Below are 18,323 nucleotides of genomic sequence, written 5' to 3'. Positions count from 1 at the left end.
TTTCACCTTAGAACCTTCTACTAAAGTACATTTCTGTAGTGACTTGAAAGACCGTTCTGGAGTGCTTGACACACAGGGGAGTATTTTCCCAAGTGTAGCCAATAAAGGAAAGGCAGCAACCTCTGCGCCCACAGTACCGTCTCACATCAGCAATATTTTAACACTAAGGGCTGATTCTTTTTGTCAGGATTCCTTGGGGCAGGTTACTCCAACACACGCAGAAAATCTGTGAAATTAGATTTTCCGCAGTCAAAACTAGGAGTCCAGAGATCGGGATTTTCACATTTTTATTGGGAAAATATCATCTGAAATCAAACTGTTATTCCAAATCTCAGTACATCTGCAGTATAATCCAAGACAACCATTTAACACAGTCCAATATAATGAAGGACAGCAACATGATGTAGTGTATCAGAAACTGTGACTGATATGTGACACAATCCAACAGAATATACAAAAGGTACATCGCATATTTAAGGAGAAAAGAGGATTGTTCGATAGTGAAGTCGATGAGGAGGTAAGTGAACCAGAGCAGATACTCAAACAGCACGTAGCCGAACCATATGTTTAAATCGAATACAATGTACAGGAGCCAAGTACCAAACCTCTCCAGGCAATACCAGAACCTGGCAGTGGAGTCCGGTACAATGTACATCAACCACAACAAGTAATCCTTCAAAATGTAGAGCTGCCAACTATAGTATTCAGCCAGACGGTACGAGAGATAAAGCACACGCTCTTCAAAGAAGTACCAGAGGTTAATGCTGCAGTCCTTCACAATGTACAGGAGCCAAATGATGTACTGTAGGTCTGCCATACACCACCAGGTGGTATGGACGGGCAGGATGTAAGCTATCCACTTGGCATGACCCAGCAGGCTCTGGGATAGGCCGATCGCCAGGTCCAGCATGCAGTAAGACACATACAGGGTGCAGTTCAGAACGGTGTAGCTGAACAAGAGGGAGTAATCTCTGATAACATACACCTGCCACCTGATATAATCCGTCCAGGCATATCCCAGCCACAGACTGCTCCTGGATTTAAAATAGGCTGACCACAGAGAGAAGCTGGACACAACGTGCGAGAGCCACCTGAAATACTCATACAGCACGTAGAGGAACCAGTTGCTCTGGTCTGACAAGCTGTAAAGGAACCACAGGTTAGTGTCCAGGATGATGTATGACACCCACACAATAAGCCTCCACGTGGTGTGTAGGATCCACAAACACACCACATTGTCCAACAGATCGAACACAATCCAGGCCACGGAGCTGAGCAGGCTGTTGGAGATCCACATGCTGTACTCAAACATGGTGCAAGAGAACCAAATGGTACATTCCAGCAGCAGGTGGGACAAGGAGATGGTACAGCCCAGAAGGAAGCCTGACAGTGACATCACAGAGCGACCTGTCCCATGCGAGGTTACAAGGTGACCGTCCATGTCTCTGAGCCGATGGGTAACAGAGCAGGGAGCAGAGTGACAATCATTCGGAGCGATAACTCTCCCAACATCGTGCAGAGGATGTCGGGGGATGAAATGACCCAGCAGTCAGTCTCCTTCCTTCAGCTCTCCCCAGAACGAGACAGCAACACCATGGCAGAGCATGTGGTCTGAGGCAGTGTCCCCTCAGCCTCCCCTCCCCCACCCTCCCCAGCCCCCATTATTGTGAAGGTCTCTCCCTCTCTCTCTCTCCTTCATGTCACTGACCTTTGAGTCAACAATAGGACAGTGAGCTAATCAGGTCAGCGACAGCGGGGAATGTGGGAACACATGCATCAGAAAGGAAGGTCCACTCGCCACATCGAGGCTGGCTGGGGAAGGTTCCTCTCCACCCAGACACTGCCACAGCAATGCCAACCCCTGAGTGGTCACTACAGGAAGCCCTGGGTCAGCCAGCACCAGAAAGGCCCTCCCTCGCAGGGAGTCCAGTAAATCTGCTCCTCTCACTCGGTGACACCAAGTTCCTTTCACACAAACAGACTGGCGATGGTTACAGCATCCCCTCGGGTACTGTATCTGACTGGTGTAGGCAGCTGGTGAGTCCCCTTTGTCACACAGACCTACACTTGAATAAAGGCAGAACACTGCCAACCGTAAACACAGACACAGAGAGTGCTGGAGAAACTCAGCAGGTCCAGCAGCAGCTGTGCAGACACAGTCCAGAGTCTGGGAAAACTCTTCTTCAGAATTTAAATGTGTTAGAGAGCAGGTTAATTTTAGACTTCAGTATGTATATATTCCAACAGTGCAGCACTCCCTCAGCACTGACCCTCCGACAGTGCAGCACTCCCTCAGCACTGAGTCTCCAACAGTGCGGCACTCCCTCAGCACTGACCCTCCGACAGTGCGGCGCTCCCTCAGCACTGAGTCTCCAACAGTGCGGCACTCCCTCAGCACTGAGTCTCCAACAGTGCGGCACTCCGTCAGCACTGACCCTCCGACAGTGCAGCACTCCCTCAGCACTGAGTCTCCAACAGTGCAGCACTCCCTCAGCACTGAGTCTCCAACAGTGCGGCACTCCCTCAGCACTGACCCTCCAACAGTGCAGCACTCCCTCAGCACTGAGTCTCCAACAGTGCGGCACTCCCTCAGCACTGACCCTCCAACAGTGCAGCACTCCCTCAGCACTGAGTCTCCAACAGTGCGGCACTCCCTCAGCACTGAGTCTCCAACAGTGCGGCACTCCGTCAGCACTGACCCTCCGACAGTGCAGCACTCCCTCAGCACTGAGTCTCCAACAGTGCGGCACTCCCTCAGCACTGACCCTCCAACAGTGCAGCACTCCCTCAGCACTGAGTCTCCAACAGTGCGGCACTCCCTCAGCACTGACCCTCCAACAGTGCAGCACTCCCTCAGCACTGAGTCTCCAACAGTGCGGCACTCCCTCAGCACTGACCCTCCGACAGTGCAGCACTCCCTCAGCACTGAGTCTCCAACAGTGCAGCACTCCCTCAGCACTGATCCTCCGACCCTGCAGCACTCGCTCAGTACTGACCCTCTGACAGTGCGGCGCTCCCTCAGTACTGACCCTCCGACAGTGCGGCACTCCCTCAGCACTGACCCTCCGACAGTGCGGCACTCCCTCAGTACTGACTCTCTGACAGTGCGGCGCTCCCTCAGTACTGACCCTCCGACAGTGCAGCACTCCCTCAGCAATGACCGTCCGACAGTGCGGCACTCCCTCAGCACTGACCCTCCGACAGTGCGGCAGTCCCTCAGTAGTGCATGGTGAGTGTCAGGCTGAGTTATGAGTTCCAGTCTCTCGAGTTAGTGAGTGTGAGGTGAGTGTTAGCCCCTGGGTTCCAGCTGACAGGGATGTGATCAAACTGAGTATTTCACAGCCTGTTTCACAAAAACCCTCAAGTACTGGGACCCCCCTCCTCTGGGGTGGGGGGTGGACATAAAGAACTTTGAAGATGGAACAGAGAGCTGTGAAGAGGTAGTGTTTGGGAAGAATTTCCTTGCTCGAAGTTACAAATGGAGAGTTGAAGTGTGCCCTGGAGAATATATCTGTGTCAGTGAGTGGCGTTGTGAGGAACTGTGAAATCTCGGTGACAGTTTCTCCTGGATATGGACGGCCTCTTACACTGTGATTGTGACCACGTTATTGTTTAATGATTGTCTTGCTGGTGTTGAATGGTGGAAATCATTGCCCCTTGTGTTCCGAGGGTGTTGCTGGGGGTGGGGGAGGCCGGGCTGGCTCTACGCCTGGTTAATGTTGCAGTGACCCAAGTCCACCCAGACTCCAAATCCAGGATCCAGGCTCACAAACCCACACCAGGATCTTCAGGCCAAGCCTCGAGCCTGCTCCATGTTCAGCTGCCCACAGCCTTCATCTGTAAGACAGTGTGACGGTCAGGACCAGGCCCCTCCACACCTTCTCAAAGGCAGATCGAGATCTCCGTCCCATCACAGACCAACACCACCAGGTTCCAGCTCTCTCTCTGTCAGCCACGTTCACAATCCCACCCCAGACACCACACCTCGTGTCCCCCCTCCCCCACCCCTCCCCCACCCCCAAAGTGGCCTGACTCCACATTCCCTCCTGAACTTTAGAGGTTGTCAGGATGGGGACCTGTGGGGAAACCAGGGAGGGGACATTGGTTTGAACCGACACAACTCTCAGTCCATCCCTCAGGGCAAACCCTCTCAGGTGGATTTCACAGGAAACTGCCTGGCCATTCAGCCAGCGATTTCCTGCTGTCCCAGCCGGCTCTGTGGGGACTCTGGGAGGTAGGAGGGGTAAGGGATCAGTCTCAGCCACTCCTCCAGCATCAACCCCCACCCTCCCTTCCCAATTCACACATTTACCCCCGGGCCCCTCACCCCCTCACTCACTCACCCACCACACTCATTCATCCCTCACTCACTCACTCACTCACTCACCCACTCACTCACTCACTCACTTACCCCCTCACTCAGTCATTCACCCCCTCCCTCACTCACCCCCTCACTCAGTCACCACCTCACTCACTCACTCACTCACTCACCCCCTCACCCCCTCACTCATTCACTCATCCCCTCACTCACTCACTCACCTCACTCAATCACTCACTCACTCACCCCCTCACTCAGTCACTCACCCCCTCCCTCACTCACCCCCTCACTCAGTCACCACCTCACTCACTCACTCACTCACCCCCTAACTCACTCATCCCTCACTCACCCCCTCACTCACTCACTCACTCACACCCCCTCATCCACTCACTCACTCACCCCCTCACTCACACCCTCTCACTCACCCCCTCACCCCCTCACTCACTCACTCACTCATCCCCTCACTCATTCACCCTCTCATTCACTCACTCACCCCCTCACTCACTCACCCCCTCACTCACCCCTCACTCACTCACCTCACTCACTTACTCAACCCCCTCACTCACTCCCTTACACACACCCTCACTCACTCATCCTCCACTCACTCACCCCCTCACTCACTCACCACCTCACTCACTCACTCATCCCCTCACTCACTCACCCCCTCACACACACCCTCACTCACTCACCCTCCACTCACTCACCCCCTCACTCACTCACCCCTTCACTCACTCACCCCCTCACTTACTCACCCACCTCACTCACTCTCACCCACTCACTCACTCACTCACCCCATCACTCACTCACTCACTCGCTCACTCACCTCACTCACCCCATCACTCACTCACACCCTCACTCACCCCCTCACTCACTCACCCACCCACTCACTCACCTCACTCACTCACCCCCTCACTCACTCACTCACCCCATCACTCACTCACCCCATTACTCACCCTCTCACTCACCTCACTCACTCACTCACTCACCCCCTCACTCACTCACTTCCTCGCTCTCTCATCCCCTCACACACTCATTCACTCACTCACTCATTCACCCACTCACTCACTCATCCCCTCATTCACTCACCCCCTCACTCACTCACTCACGCCCCCACTCACTCCCTCACCCCCTCACTCCCCTCACTCACTCACCTTTGCTCACTCAACCCTTCACTTGCTCGCCTTACTCACTCACTCACCCTCTCACTCACTCACCCTATCACTCACTCACTCACTCACCCCCTCACTTACTCCCACCCTCACTCACACTCACCCTCTCACTTACTCACTCACTCACTCACACCCCATCACTCACTCACTCACTCACTCACTCACCCCCTCACTTACTCCCACCCTCACTCACACTCACCCTGTCACTTACTCACTCACTCACTCCCTCACTCACCCCCTCACTCACTCAGTCACTCACACCCCACACTCAACCCCCAGCTCACTCACTCACTCCCTCACTCACTCATTCACTCACTCACCCCCTCACTCACTCACCCCCTCACTCACTCATCCCCTCAGTCACTCACCTCACTCACTCACCCCATCACTCACTCATCCCCTCAGTCACTCACCCCCTCACTCACACCCCCTCACTCACTCATCCCCTCAGTTACTCACCCTCACTCACTCACTCATTCACTCACTCACTCACTCATCTCACTCACCTCACTCACTCACTCACCCCCTCACTCACCCCCTCGCTCTCTCACCCCCTCACACACTCACTCACTCATTCACTCACTCACTCATTCACCCCCTCACCCACTCACCCACTCACTCACTCATCCCCTCATTCACTCACCCCTCACTCACTCACTCATTCACTTACTCACTCACCCCCCCACTCACTCACTCACCCCCTCACTCCCCTCACTCACTCACTCACTCACACCCTTGCTCACTCAACCCTTCACTCACTCGCCTTACTCACTCACTCACCCTCTCACGCACTCACATTCTCACTCACTCACCACCCTCACACTCTCACTCATCCCCTCACACACTCACTCACCCCCTCACTCACTCACTCACCCCCTCACCCCCTCACTCACTCACTCACTCACCCCCTCACCCCCTCACTCACTCACCCCCTCACCCCCTCACTCGCTCACTCCCTCACTCACTCACTCACCCCTCACTCACTCACGCCATCACTCACTCACTCACTCACTCACCCCCTCACTCACTCACCCCCTCACCCCCTCACTCACTCACTCATCCCTCACTCACTCACCCCATCACTCACTCACTCACTCACCCCTCACTTACTCCCACCCTCACTCACACTCACCCTCTCGCTTACTCACTCACTCACTCCCTCACTCACCCCCTCACTCACTCAGTCACTCACCCCCACACTCACCCCCCAGCTCACTCACTCACTCCCTCACTCACTCATTCACTCACTCACATACCCCCTCACTCACTCACCCCCTCACTCACTCATCCCCTCAGTCACTCACCTCCTCACTCACTCACCCCCACACACTCATCCCCTCAGTCACTCACCCCCTCACTCACACCCCCTCACTCACTCATCCCCTCAGTTACTCACCCCCACTCACTCACTCATTCACTCCCTCACCCCCTAACTCACTCACCCCCTCACTCAATCACCCCCTCATTCACTCACCTCCTGTCACTTTTCCCCTCACTCACTCACCCCCTCACTCACTCACCCCGTCACTCACTCATCCCCTCACTCACTCACCCCTCACTCACTCATCCCCTCAGGGACTCAACCCCCTCTATCACTCACTCACCCCCTCAGTCACTCTCCCCCTCAGTCACTCACCCCCTCACGCACTCACCCCCTCACTCACTCTCCCCCTCAGTCACTCCCTCACTCCCTCACTGTGTTTATGCTTTAACAGATGAGTATGCTAATGATCCAAAGAAAAGGAGGGCACTGACCCCCTCAGTCACTCACAGGGTGCTGGGTCACTTAGGGGTGTTGTGTCATTCAGTGGGTGATGGTCAGTCACTGGGCACTGGGTCACTCACTGGGCACTGGGTGATGGTCAGTCACTGGGCACTGGGTCAGTCACTGGGCACTGGGTGTTGGTCACTCACTGGGCACTGGGTCAGTCACTGGGCATTGGGTGTTGGTCAGTCACTGGGCACTGGGTCACTCACTGGGCACTGGGTCACTCACTGGACACTGGGTGTTGGTCAGTCACTGGGCACTGGGTCAGTCTATGCACCAGGTCATTCTCCATCCGTCCGTCTGTCTGTCCATCCACAATATTGTCTCTCCTCCCCCCACCTCACTGCCTGACTGCGTTCTCTCTCTGTTGGATTTCCTCCATTTGCTCTGGAGCAGTTTGCCTGATTCTCCTGAACGTTTCGATGAGACTCTCACATCAAGCGACAACTTTGAAGCCTCTCCGATTTGGATGCATGTGCCCCGCACTCTCAGGTATTCACCCTGCCCCAGTCCTCCCCCCTTCAGTTGATCTCCTCACGCACCCTCTCGACCCCCCATTACCTCCCTTTGCCCCTCAGTATTGCCTCGCCCCCCCCTCCCACAGCTGGAGCAGTCAATGTGTGGGTAGGTGGGGTGGGGTGGGTTTGGTCGTGTAGGTGGGTTCAGAGATGTGCTCGTCTCCAGGAAAGCCCTCTTGGTGCCCATGGGTCATCGCTCCTGGCCCTGTCTGAGGCTCACAGTGAGTGGGCCCTGAGCAGTCTTCCCCCCCACTCCCTCCCCCCCCACCCCCCCCGACAGATTCTGTGCCTCACGACCCACAGTGACCCGATGGTGGGGCAGGCAGGGCGATGGACTATGTTCACCATTGACCCCATGCCTGGATCTCGCTCCCACCCACCCCTTCTCCCACATCACCCCGTCCCCCACATCATCCCCCTCCCCCACATCATCCCCCTCCCCCACATCATCCCCCTCCCCCACATCACCCCCCTCCCCCCACATCACCCCGTCCCCCACATCACCCCCCCCTCCCCCACATCATCTCCCGTCCCCCACATCATGCCCCTCCCTCACATCACACCGCCCCCCCATCACCCCCCTCCCCCACATCACCCCCGTCCCCCACATTATCCCCTTTCCCAACATCACCCCCCCACATCACCCCCCTCCCCCACATCACCCCATCCCCCACATCACCCCCCTCCCCCACATCATTCCCCCGTCCCCCACATCATGCCCCTCCCTCACATCACACCGCTCCCCCATCACCCCCTCCCCCACATCACCCCCGTCCCGCACATTATCCCCTTCCCCCACATCACCCCGTCCCCCACATCACCCCCCTCCCCCACATCATCCCCGTCCCCCACATCGCCCCCTCCCCAAATTCATCCCCCTCCCCCACATCATCCTCCTCCTTCACATCACCCCCTCCCCCAAGTAATCTCTCTCCCCACATCATCCCACTCCCCAACATCACCCCTCCCCACCCCAAATTATTCCCCTCCCGCACATCACCCCCTCCCCCACATCACCTCATGTCCCCCACATTGCCCTCCCCTCACCTCCCCACTCATTGGCCCATCACCTCCCACCCCCCCACCACAATGTCATCCCAGCCTGGTGCCATTTTCTAGAATATTCCCTCGTCTCTCTTCCCTTCCATAAGTCCCTTGTTGATGCACCCACCCACCTCCCCCCCCCATCCCCGCCCAAACCATGGTATACTCAATGGTCCGTCTGTCTGTCTTGTCCATCTGTCTGTCTGTCTGTCTGTCTGTCTGTCTGTCTTGTCCATCTGTCTGTCCGTCTGTCGGTCTGTCTGCCTGTCTGTCCGTCTGTCTGTCTGTCTTGTCCATCTGTCTGTCCGTCTGTCGGTCTGTCTGTCTGTCTGTCTGTGTGTCTGTCTTGTCCGTCTGTCTGTCTGTCTTGTCCACCTGTCTGTCTGTCCGTCCGTCTGTCTGTCTTGTCCGTCTGTCTGTCTGTCTGTCTGTGTGTCTGTCTGTCTGTGTGTCTTGTCCGTCTGTCTGCCTGTCTGCCCGTCTGCCTGTCTGCCTATCATTGGGTCTGCCTGTTTCAGACTGGGACTCTGTTGTGTGTAAGAGGGGTTTGCCTGATGTGACTTTGTTGGGTTTGATTTGATTTTCCAGGTTGGAGGATTATCCTGAAGGCGTTGAATCGATCACAGAGGAAAGTCTTTGTGAGTGCTTCCCATTTCAAATGGATAAAAATAACATCATCAGGTATTACCTTCACTTGTTAGTTTGTCTGTTATCAGACCGTCAGTGCTGGCTCTTTGTAATTGAGCCTAAACCAGCAAAACCCAACAACAAATAAAATTGTGAAATAATGAAGCCAAAGTTTTAAAACGCAGTAAAAAAAAGGCTTACATTTATATAGCACCTATTACAGCCACCGGGCTCTTTATGGTACTCCCCCAGCACTGACCGTCCGACAGTGCGGCACCCCCTCAGCACTGACCCTGTGACAGTGCAGCACTCCCTCAGCACTGACCCTCTGACAGTGCCCACTCCATCAGCACTCACCCTGTGACAGTGTGGCACCTCCTCAGCACTGACCCCGTGACAGTGCGGCACTCCCTCAGCACTGACCCTCGGACAGTGCAGCACTCCCTCAGCACTGACACTCTGACAGTGCCCACTCCCTCAGCACTGACCCTCCGACAGTGCGGCACTCCCTCAGCACTGACCCTCTGACAGTGCGGCACTCCCTCAGCATTGACCCTCCGACAGTGCGGCACTCCCTCAGCACTGACCCTGTGACAGTGCCCACTCCCTCAGCACTGACCCTGTGACAGTGCCCACTCCCTCAGCACTGACCCTCCGACAGAGCAGCACTCCCTCAGCACTGACCCTCCGACAGTGTGGCACCTCCTCAGCACTGACCCTGTGACAGTGCCCACTCCCTCAGCACTGACCCTGTGACAGTGCGGCACTCCCTCAGCACTGTCTAGTGAGGGTCCGCTTTGAGTGGTTGAGCCCCTGGTGGGAATTGGAGCTGGTGTGCCAACTGACTCACAGTGACACCAGAGGCCAGAGGGTGCTGTGGTACAGTGGGGTACTGTCCCTCCCTCTGGACCAGTCCCACCTGAGGCTGTGGTGGTAGAGTGTGCACACAGCTTGATTGAAACAAATATAAATGGCACAACTCGCTCAACAGGCTCCCTGGGATTGGCCCCATGACAAGGCAAACACCAATAGGGGCTAGCAGGTGTGGGCCATTCAGTCCCTTCTCCCTGCTGTCCCTGCCTCACAGCACCAGGGTCCCAGGTTCGATTCCAGCCTCGGGTGATTGTCTGTGTGGAGATTGCACATTCTCCCCGTGTCTGCGTGGGTTTCCTCTGGGTGCTCCGGTTTCCTCCCACAGTCTAAAGGTGTGCAGGTCGGGATGGATTGGCCATGGGGAATTGCCCAGAATGTTCAGGGATGTGCAGGTTAGGTGCATGAGTCAGGGGTAAATGTAGGGTAGGGGGAATGGTTCTGGGTGGGTTACTCTATGGAGGATTGGTGTAGATTAGTTGGGCTGAAGGGCCTGTTTCCACACTGTAGCGATTCTATGATTTATGATTCAGCTTGATCGCAGTATGTAGATGCCGTTTAACTATGTAAGGGGCAGCCAATGGGTTGCTTTCTCTACCCACCTACCCGGTCATTTGTAAACCCATCCCCAATGATAAATCTGTGCAGAGACAATGCAATGCTGTGTATCAGGCTGTTGTAGAATGCTCTATTTGTCTGTAAAATAGAGAATAATTTGATATTTAGAGTATTTATTCTGCACAGCAGCTGTGAGCGTTTTAAAGGTGAGGATATCATTGACGGATGCTTCAGCTATCAGATGGATTTTGGTCAACTGAACAGGTATGCACTTTGATTTCTTAATAGTCAGGTGTAACATGTATCTCATTGCGAAGCAATATTGACCTTCCACATCCAGCAGCAGCATGTAGTCGGGTTTCTGACCCGCTGTACATGACAGTGGTGCCTGGGGCTTAACTGGAGGTAAGCTGTTGCGCTTTTGTAAAATGGAAAACCAATTTGACAACTTGTTAATGACAACAATCTGATTATTAATATTCACTTGGTGCCTCGAATTGCAATCTTTCATTAACTCTCCAGTTACATTTCTGAAATGTCTATCAGTGTGTTCGTTATCCATTAACAATCCTTCAGTTTGTCTGTCAAATCTCCCTTACCCCACCTTGCTGCCTTTTCTCTGTAACCCTCCATTCCCTTCCTGACTGAAATCTGTACATCAGGTCTGAATATACTTAACAACCCTGCCCTCTGTGGTAAAGAATTTCCCAGATTCACTCTACTCCGAGAGAAGAAATTCCTCCTCATCTCTGTCTTAACTGTATGATCCCTTATTTTGAGGGACTGCCCTGTGCTCCTGGACTCTCCCAGGGGAAGACAAATGTTTTGCATCTCCCCTGGGGACTGCTCCTGAGGAGGTGTATGTCACCTCTCATTCTTCTAAACTCCAACAAGTGGAGTCGCAGGTAGAGAGGATAGTGAAGGAAGTGTTTGATATGCTTTCTTCATTGGTCAGAGTATTGAGTACAGGAGTTGGGAGGTCATGTTGTGGCTGTACAGGGCATTGGTTAGGCCACTGCTGGAATATTGTGTGAGTTGGAGAATTTGAGCTACAGGGAGGGGCTGAACAGGCTGGGGCTGTTTTCCCTGGAGCGTCGGAGGCTGAGGGGTGACCTTATAGAGGTTTACAAAATCATGAGGGGCATGGATAGGATAAATAGACAAAGTCTTTTCCCTGGGGTCGGGGAGTCCAGAACTAGAGGCCATAGGTTTAAGATGAGAGGGGAAAGATTTAAAGGGACTTAAGGGGCAACGTTTTCACACAGAGGGTGGTACATGTATGGAATGAGCTGCCAGAGGATGTGGTGGAGGCTGGTACAATTGCAACATTTAAGAGGCATCTGGATAGGTATGTGAACAGGAAGGGTTTGGAGGGATATGGGCCGGGTGCTGGCAATGGGACTAGGTTACTTTAGGATATCTGGTTGGCATGGACAGTTAGACCATAGGGTCTGTTTCTGTGCTGTACATCTCTATGACTCTATGAGTCTAACTATGTGCTCAACCTATACAACCTGCCCTCATAGAACAGTCCCTCCATAGCTAATATCAGCTAGTCTGTGAACTGCCTCCAATGCCAGTGCGATTTCCTTAAATAAAGGGCCCAAACTGCTCACAGTATACCAGCAGTGGCTCAGCAAATGGCTTGTATTGATTTAACAAGGCCTCCTCTATTCCCTTTGAAGTAAAGGCTAACATTCCATTGGCCTTCCCTATTACCCACGGAACCTGGATACTATTTTCTTGTGATGCAAAGACAAAGATCCCCAAGTCCCTCAGTTCTGTAACTTTCTGCAGCCTTTTCCCATTTAAATAATAGTCAGCTCCTCAACTCTTCCTGCCAAAGTGCATAATTTCACATTTCACCACATTATATTCCATCCACCACTTGCTTAATCTGTTTGCATCCTTCTGCAGACTCTTTGTATCACCCTCACCTCTTGTCTTTCTGTTTATTTTAGAGTCATCTGCAAACTTCGCTGTAATGCTTTAACCATCCCCATCCAGGTCATCAGTATGTGTAAGCTATAATTGTGGGCCCAGCACTGAGCCCTGAATTACAGGCTGTGATTCCGAAAATTCCCCTCCTATCCCTGCTTTCTTCTCTTACTTTGTTAATCCCCATCCATGTATCTATAACTACCCCCCCACCCCCTCCCATATCATGGACTCCTAACTTTATAAGTAGCCTAATGGGTGATACCTTATCAAATGCCTTCTGAAAACCCAAATATATTACATCTACTGTTTCCCCCTTATCAGTTCTGTTTGTTACCCCCTCAAAGAACCCCTGAAAGTAAATTTGTCAGGATGATTTCCCCTTCATGAAGCCACACTGACTCTGCTTACTCAGATTATATACTTCTAAACACTCTGCTATATCCTTTATATAACACCTCCCTATTCACAGATGTTCAGCTAATTGTCCTAATTATGTTTTTCCTCTCCATCCCTTTTTAGATAAGGGTTTTATATCAGTAGATTTTTAATTCTCTGGGACTTTTCCAGAATCTAACGATTCCTGGAGGATTACTGCCAACATATCCATGATCTCTGTCCCTACTCCTGTAAGATGATGGGAGTCTCGATGTACCATCCAGCAGCCCCCTGTGATGTTCTGTTTTTGTTGTATTTGATTTCACAGCTCGTATAAACCTTGTGACACAGCAGTGAAAGATAATTACGCCCTGCTCGGCTCTCATGTTGATGAAAGTCAAACTGCCAGGTACTTGCATTATGTGACATCTCCATCCCACAGTCTGGTACTCATAGTTCATTCAATCAACTGTTTCAGACATCTCTCAGAGCTTGAACTCAGATGGTCTGGCTTAGAGATAGGGACACTACCCTTGGACTACAAGAGCCCTTGATGCAGCTATGTGTTTTGCTGTTCCATTTGTTGATTTTATGTTGGTACTTCCTTCGGAACCATGAATGATATCCCAGGGAGACAAATGGTAAATCTGAAAAGTAACCCCTTATTGACGATGCTCCCACCTGACCAACTGGCTTAAAGGGGTAGCATCATCAACTATAAACACAGAGAATAGGTGCAGGAGTAGGCCATTCGGCCCTTCAAGCCTGCTCCATCATTCAATCTGATCGTGGCTGAGCACGTAATCTCAGTTTCCTATTCCCAGTTTCTCTCCATACCCCTTGATTCCTTTCACCATATAGGCCACGTCCAGCTCCCTCCTGAGTATATCCAATAAACTGGCACCAACAGCTTCCTGGTAGGAGAGAATTCCACAGGTTCCCAACTCTCTGAGTGACGAAATTCTTCCTCATCTCAATACTGAATTTGAGACAACCACCTGATGAAGGAGCGTCGCTCCGAAAGCTAGTGCTTCCAATTAAACCTGTTGGATTATAACCTGGTGTTGTGTGATTTTTAACTTTGTCCACCCCAGTCCAACGCCGGCATCTCCAAATCATCAGCCCTGAATGGCTTCCATCTTATTGTTATACACACAATACAGGTTTCTACATTTGGGGGGAATTGGATTAGTCATCCTGGCTCTATGCGGTTCTGGTTCAATTCCTTGCATCCTAAATCAAATGGTTGTACGTTTCTCAGCTTGAACTGCTTAGCTGCAGTTTGTCCCAGTGCCTGCTCCCCCCTTCGTCACTCTCCACCTCCATTTGAACCACTGGTTGTGGTTTCTGGCCTTTGTGCTGGGAGCTGATCCCTGGTGAGAAGGGGATGGCTTGCTCGGACCTGGTCTGTAATCCATGTTCCAGTCTGTGTGAGAAGACTCAAACTCTCCTTTATTGTTTTGTGTGGCTAGAGTGAACAACAAAGATGGAGCTCCGGTCGGGTGCAACGGTGAACCCAGGTGAGAATCCATCTCCTTCCCCCAAGCCATCTGGGAGGGCTAGGAGAGACTGACTGAAAGAACCTGAATTTCTGTAGCACCTTTCACAGCCACAGGACATAGCTTTTCCATCATTGAAGCATTTTCGAAGAACAGCGACTGATGTGATAAAGGGAAATTTGGCCTTCAGTTCATACAACAAGATCCCAACAAGACAATGAGACAAAAGATTGGTTTGGATTAATATTGATCTGGACAGCGGGGTGGAATTGCAACATACTCACAGACTCAGAAAGCACACATCACTGGCAGAGATGGTAACACACTGGTATACAGGAGGGAGGGGACATTGACTCTGGGCCCCATGAAACCTCATGACGTCAGGTTAAACATGGGCAAGGAAAGCTCCTGTACATGAGCAGTTACCACACGTATGACAAACCTGGACATATCCGGGTTTGAGCTGACACGTGATAAGTAACCTTTGCCCCATAAAAGTGCCAGGCAATGACCCTCATAGATATGACAGAACCTAACCATAATACCGCCTTCATAGTTCGTGGCATTACCATCACTGAACAGCGGGAATATGGAATGCTCTCTCTGGCTGAGGCAGATCAACCTCCAAAACTTTAAACAGCACATGGATAAACATTGGAAATGTTGTACTGTTCAAGGATAAGGCCCGTGTTTAGGAAAATGGGATTAGTGCGACATAGGGAGAGGTTGGACAGCACAGGACCTTTTTCTTTAGAGCATAGGAGACTGAGGGGGGTCCATGTAGAGGTATATAAAATCATGAGTGGTATGGATAGGGTGAATACACTCGCCTTTGTCCCAGAGTTGGGGAATCGAGGTCTAGAGGGCATCAGTTTAAGGTAAGAGGAGAAAGAATAAAAAGGAACCTGAGGGACAATCTTTACACAGAGGGTGGTATGCATATGGAATGAGCTGCCCGCGGAGATGGTTGAGGCAGGTACATTAACAATATTTAAAAGGCATTTGGACAAAAGCATGGATAAGAAAGGCTTAGAAGGATATGGGCCAAGTGCAGAGAAATGGGGTTAGCGTGGATGGACATTTTGGTTGGCATGGACCAGTTAGGGCCAAAGGGCTGTCTCCGTGCTTTAGGATTGTATGACTGTCTGACTCTATCAGCATAGACCGATGGGCTGATGGGTCTCCACTGTGCTGTATAACTGTACGAATTGTCCCTCCCTCAACACTTGCACCAGTTTCATGTCCAATTGCACGATTAGTCCTCATTAAGAATCTGTTCCATAGTGAGGACAAGAGTCACATGTAATCAGACTAGACACTCATACCTGAATAACTTAATGGGGTTATGAGAAGATTGGCTGTTCTTGTAGTTATTGGGTATTTTGGTGAATTCAGGTTCCAATCTCAACACAAACACTGAGTTACTAGACTGGCGCCATCACCAACCATCATTAACCATTACTAACCATCACCAACCATCATTAACCATTACTAACCATCACCAACCATCACTGACCATCACCAACCATCATTAACCATCACTAATCATCATCAACCATCACCAACCATCACTAACCATCACTAACCAGTTACAACTGGCACCTTGAGCAAGAGATGGACCACCCACCAACATTCCATAACTAAACGCTTCAGCCCTTGGGGCCTCTGGGTTAAAGTGGGATCAGTTGGGAAACAGCGGATGTTCTTAGATATTGTTGGGAAGCTGAATTTGTCCCCTTCATTCTGTCAAGGCATCAGCTCGATTACAAAGCATGTCGGATTCAGCTCTTCAACGCCATCTTTGAAGGAGATCTGGACACCATAGATACCTTACTGGGAAAGGTCAAGGAATCTAATGGCTACCTCTCTCATCAAATATTAAAAGGTAAAGATTGAGAGAGAGAGTGAGAGAGAGGAAGTCATTTTTTATGAAGCACCCTCAACTCTGTCCCTCAGAAATCCCTCGAACCCTCCACCCTGATTATTTCGAGGCCTGCTTGAATTGTCTGAGGGAGCTTGCTACCATTAATCTACTTTTGTCTTTGCTTTATCTTGAGCCTATCCAGTGTTAGGGGAGGTTATGGGCTCGTGATATTATCTCGGGGCTGTTAATCCAGAAACCTCGTTAATATTCTGGGGACCTGGTTTTGAATCCGGCCATGGCAGATGATGGAATGTGAATCCAATAAAAATCTGGAAATAAGAGTCGAATGATGACCATGAAGCCATGTTGGAAAATACCATCTGGTTCACTGATGTACTTCAGGGAAGGAAAGGGTGGACGCTAGGAAATTGTTTCTGTTAGGCGAGGAGACTAGGACCCGTGGACACAGCCTTAGAACTAGAGGGGGTCAATTCAGAACAGAAATGCAGAGACATTTCTTCAGCCAGAGAGTGGTGGGCCTGTGGAATTCATTGCTGCAGAGTGCAGTAGAGGCCGGGACGCTGAATGTCTTCAAGGCAGAGATTGATAGATTCTTGATGTCTTGAGGAATTAAGGGCTACGGGGAGAATGCGGGTAAGTGGCGTTGAAATGCCCATCAGCCATGATTGAATGGCGGAGTGGACTCGATGGGTCGAATGGCCTTACTTCCACTCCTATGTCTTACGGTCTTATGGAATCTACCATTCTTACCTGGTCTGGCCTACATATGAGTCTTCACCTGCTGCAATGTGATTGAGTCTTAGATGCCCTCTGGGCAATTAGGTGTGGACAATAAATACTAGCCTAGTCAGTGACATCCATGTCCTGAGAATGAATTTTTAAAATGTGGTAGAGGATACACCACTGCAGAGTCCCTCAGAAAAGGATAATGAGGTGGTTTATTCTGTGAGAGTGAGATGTACAACCACATTGGGTCAGGCAGAATGACTAGGACTCTGATGGAGTGGGGACAGATCTGTCTGCTCCCTCCAAAAGCTGGGCTAAAGCTCTCAAGCCACAGAATGGTGGGGAATGGATGTGTGATATCAATAGAATGGGTGGATCCAATAGGAAATGAACATTAACCCCTTCAGAACCATTTCCCTACACTCTCCTTTGACTGTGCTGATATTCAACAATTAGGCAAAGTTACAAAATGTCCAGATGGAGAGATACCAGGGAGGGTCAGTATTGTCTAACAGATCTCACAGAGAACAGGTAGATAGGAATACAGTTAGCACAGGAGAACGAGTTGCTGGAGTTAGACACTTTATCACAGGAGGAGGCCGTTCAGCCCATCATGTCTGTGAGGACTCTGAAGGAGCAATTCATTTCATATCATTTTCCTGCCTCCTCTATGTAGCCCTGCCCATTGGATCAGACTGGTATCTGAAAAGAAAAATCTTTCTTGTTTTTTTGGCGAATGGATTAAAAATCTATCAGGCCCCCAAAACAATCAGCTTCGCAATGAGATGTTGGTCAGTGTGGGAAGGCAGAGACTGGGATCGGGTTTGGAAGTCTGGATGCTTCCTATTGGGATTGGCCTGGGGACGTGTGGGGTATTAAATGCAACTTTACAATCATTCCCTTAACTTTGAGAAATGGTGACATGCAGAGACTGAACTTATGAAAACAATGGGGAGATGTGGGGTTTTATTTGGGAAGAGTGAGATACAGAGGGTTCAAAGGGGTCTGCTACATCAATGTCCATA

General features: G+C 51.2%; 1 protein-coding gene across 7 annotated transcripts in view; it reads left to right on the top strand.

Annotated features, from left to right (window-relative positions):
- LOC132830575 (transient receptor potential cation channel subfamily V member 3-like) overlaps positions 1-18,323 on the top strand; it is a 67,887-nt gene that overhangs the window by 17,182 nt on the left and 32,382 nt on the right. For 5 of the 7 annotated variants that reach the window (XM_060848393.1, XM_060848395.1, XM_060848394.1 and 2 more), the window contains exons 3-8: positions 7,652-7,747; positions 9,406-9,498; positions 11,059-11,136; positions 13,517-13,597; positions 14,661-14,708; positions 16,439-16,572. In XM_060848393.1, the coding sequence (XP_060704376.1) occupies positions 7,652-7,747; positions 9,406-9,498; positions 11,059-11,136; positions 13,517-13,597; positions 14,661-14,708; positions 16,439-16,572 (530 nt within the window). The remainder of the gene's footprint in view (positions 1-7,651; positions 7,748-9,405; positions 9,499-11,058; positions 11,137-13,516; positions 13,598-14,660; positions 14,709-16,438; positions 16,573-18,323) is intronic. The other 2 variants (XM_060848397.1, XM_060848398.1) reach the window with 2 other exon arrangements.

Source organism: Hemiscyllium ocellatum, chromosome 31 (assembly GCF_020745735.1).
Source record: "Hemiscyllium ocellatum isolate sHemOce1 chromosome 31, sHemOce1.pat.X.cur, whole genome shotgun sequence".
Lineage (NCBI taxonomy): Eukaryota > Metazoa > Chordata > Chondrichthyes > Orectolobiformes > Hemiscylliidae > Hemiscyllium > Hemiscyllium ocellatum.
This window is presented reverse-complemented; position numbering and strand designations above follow the sequence as displayed.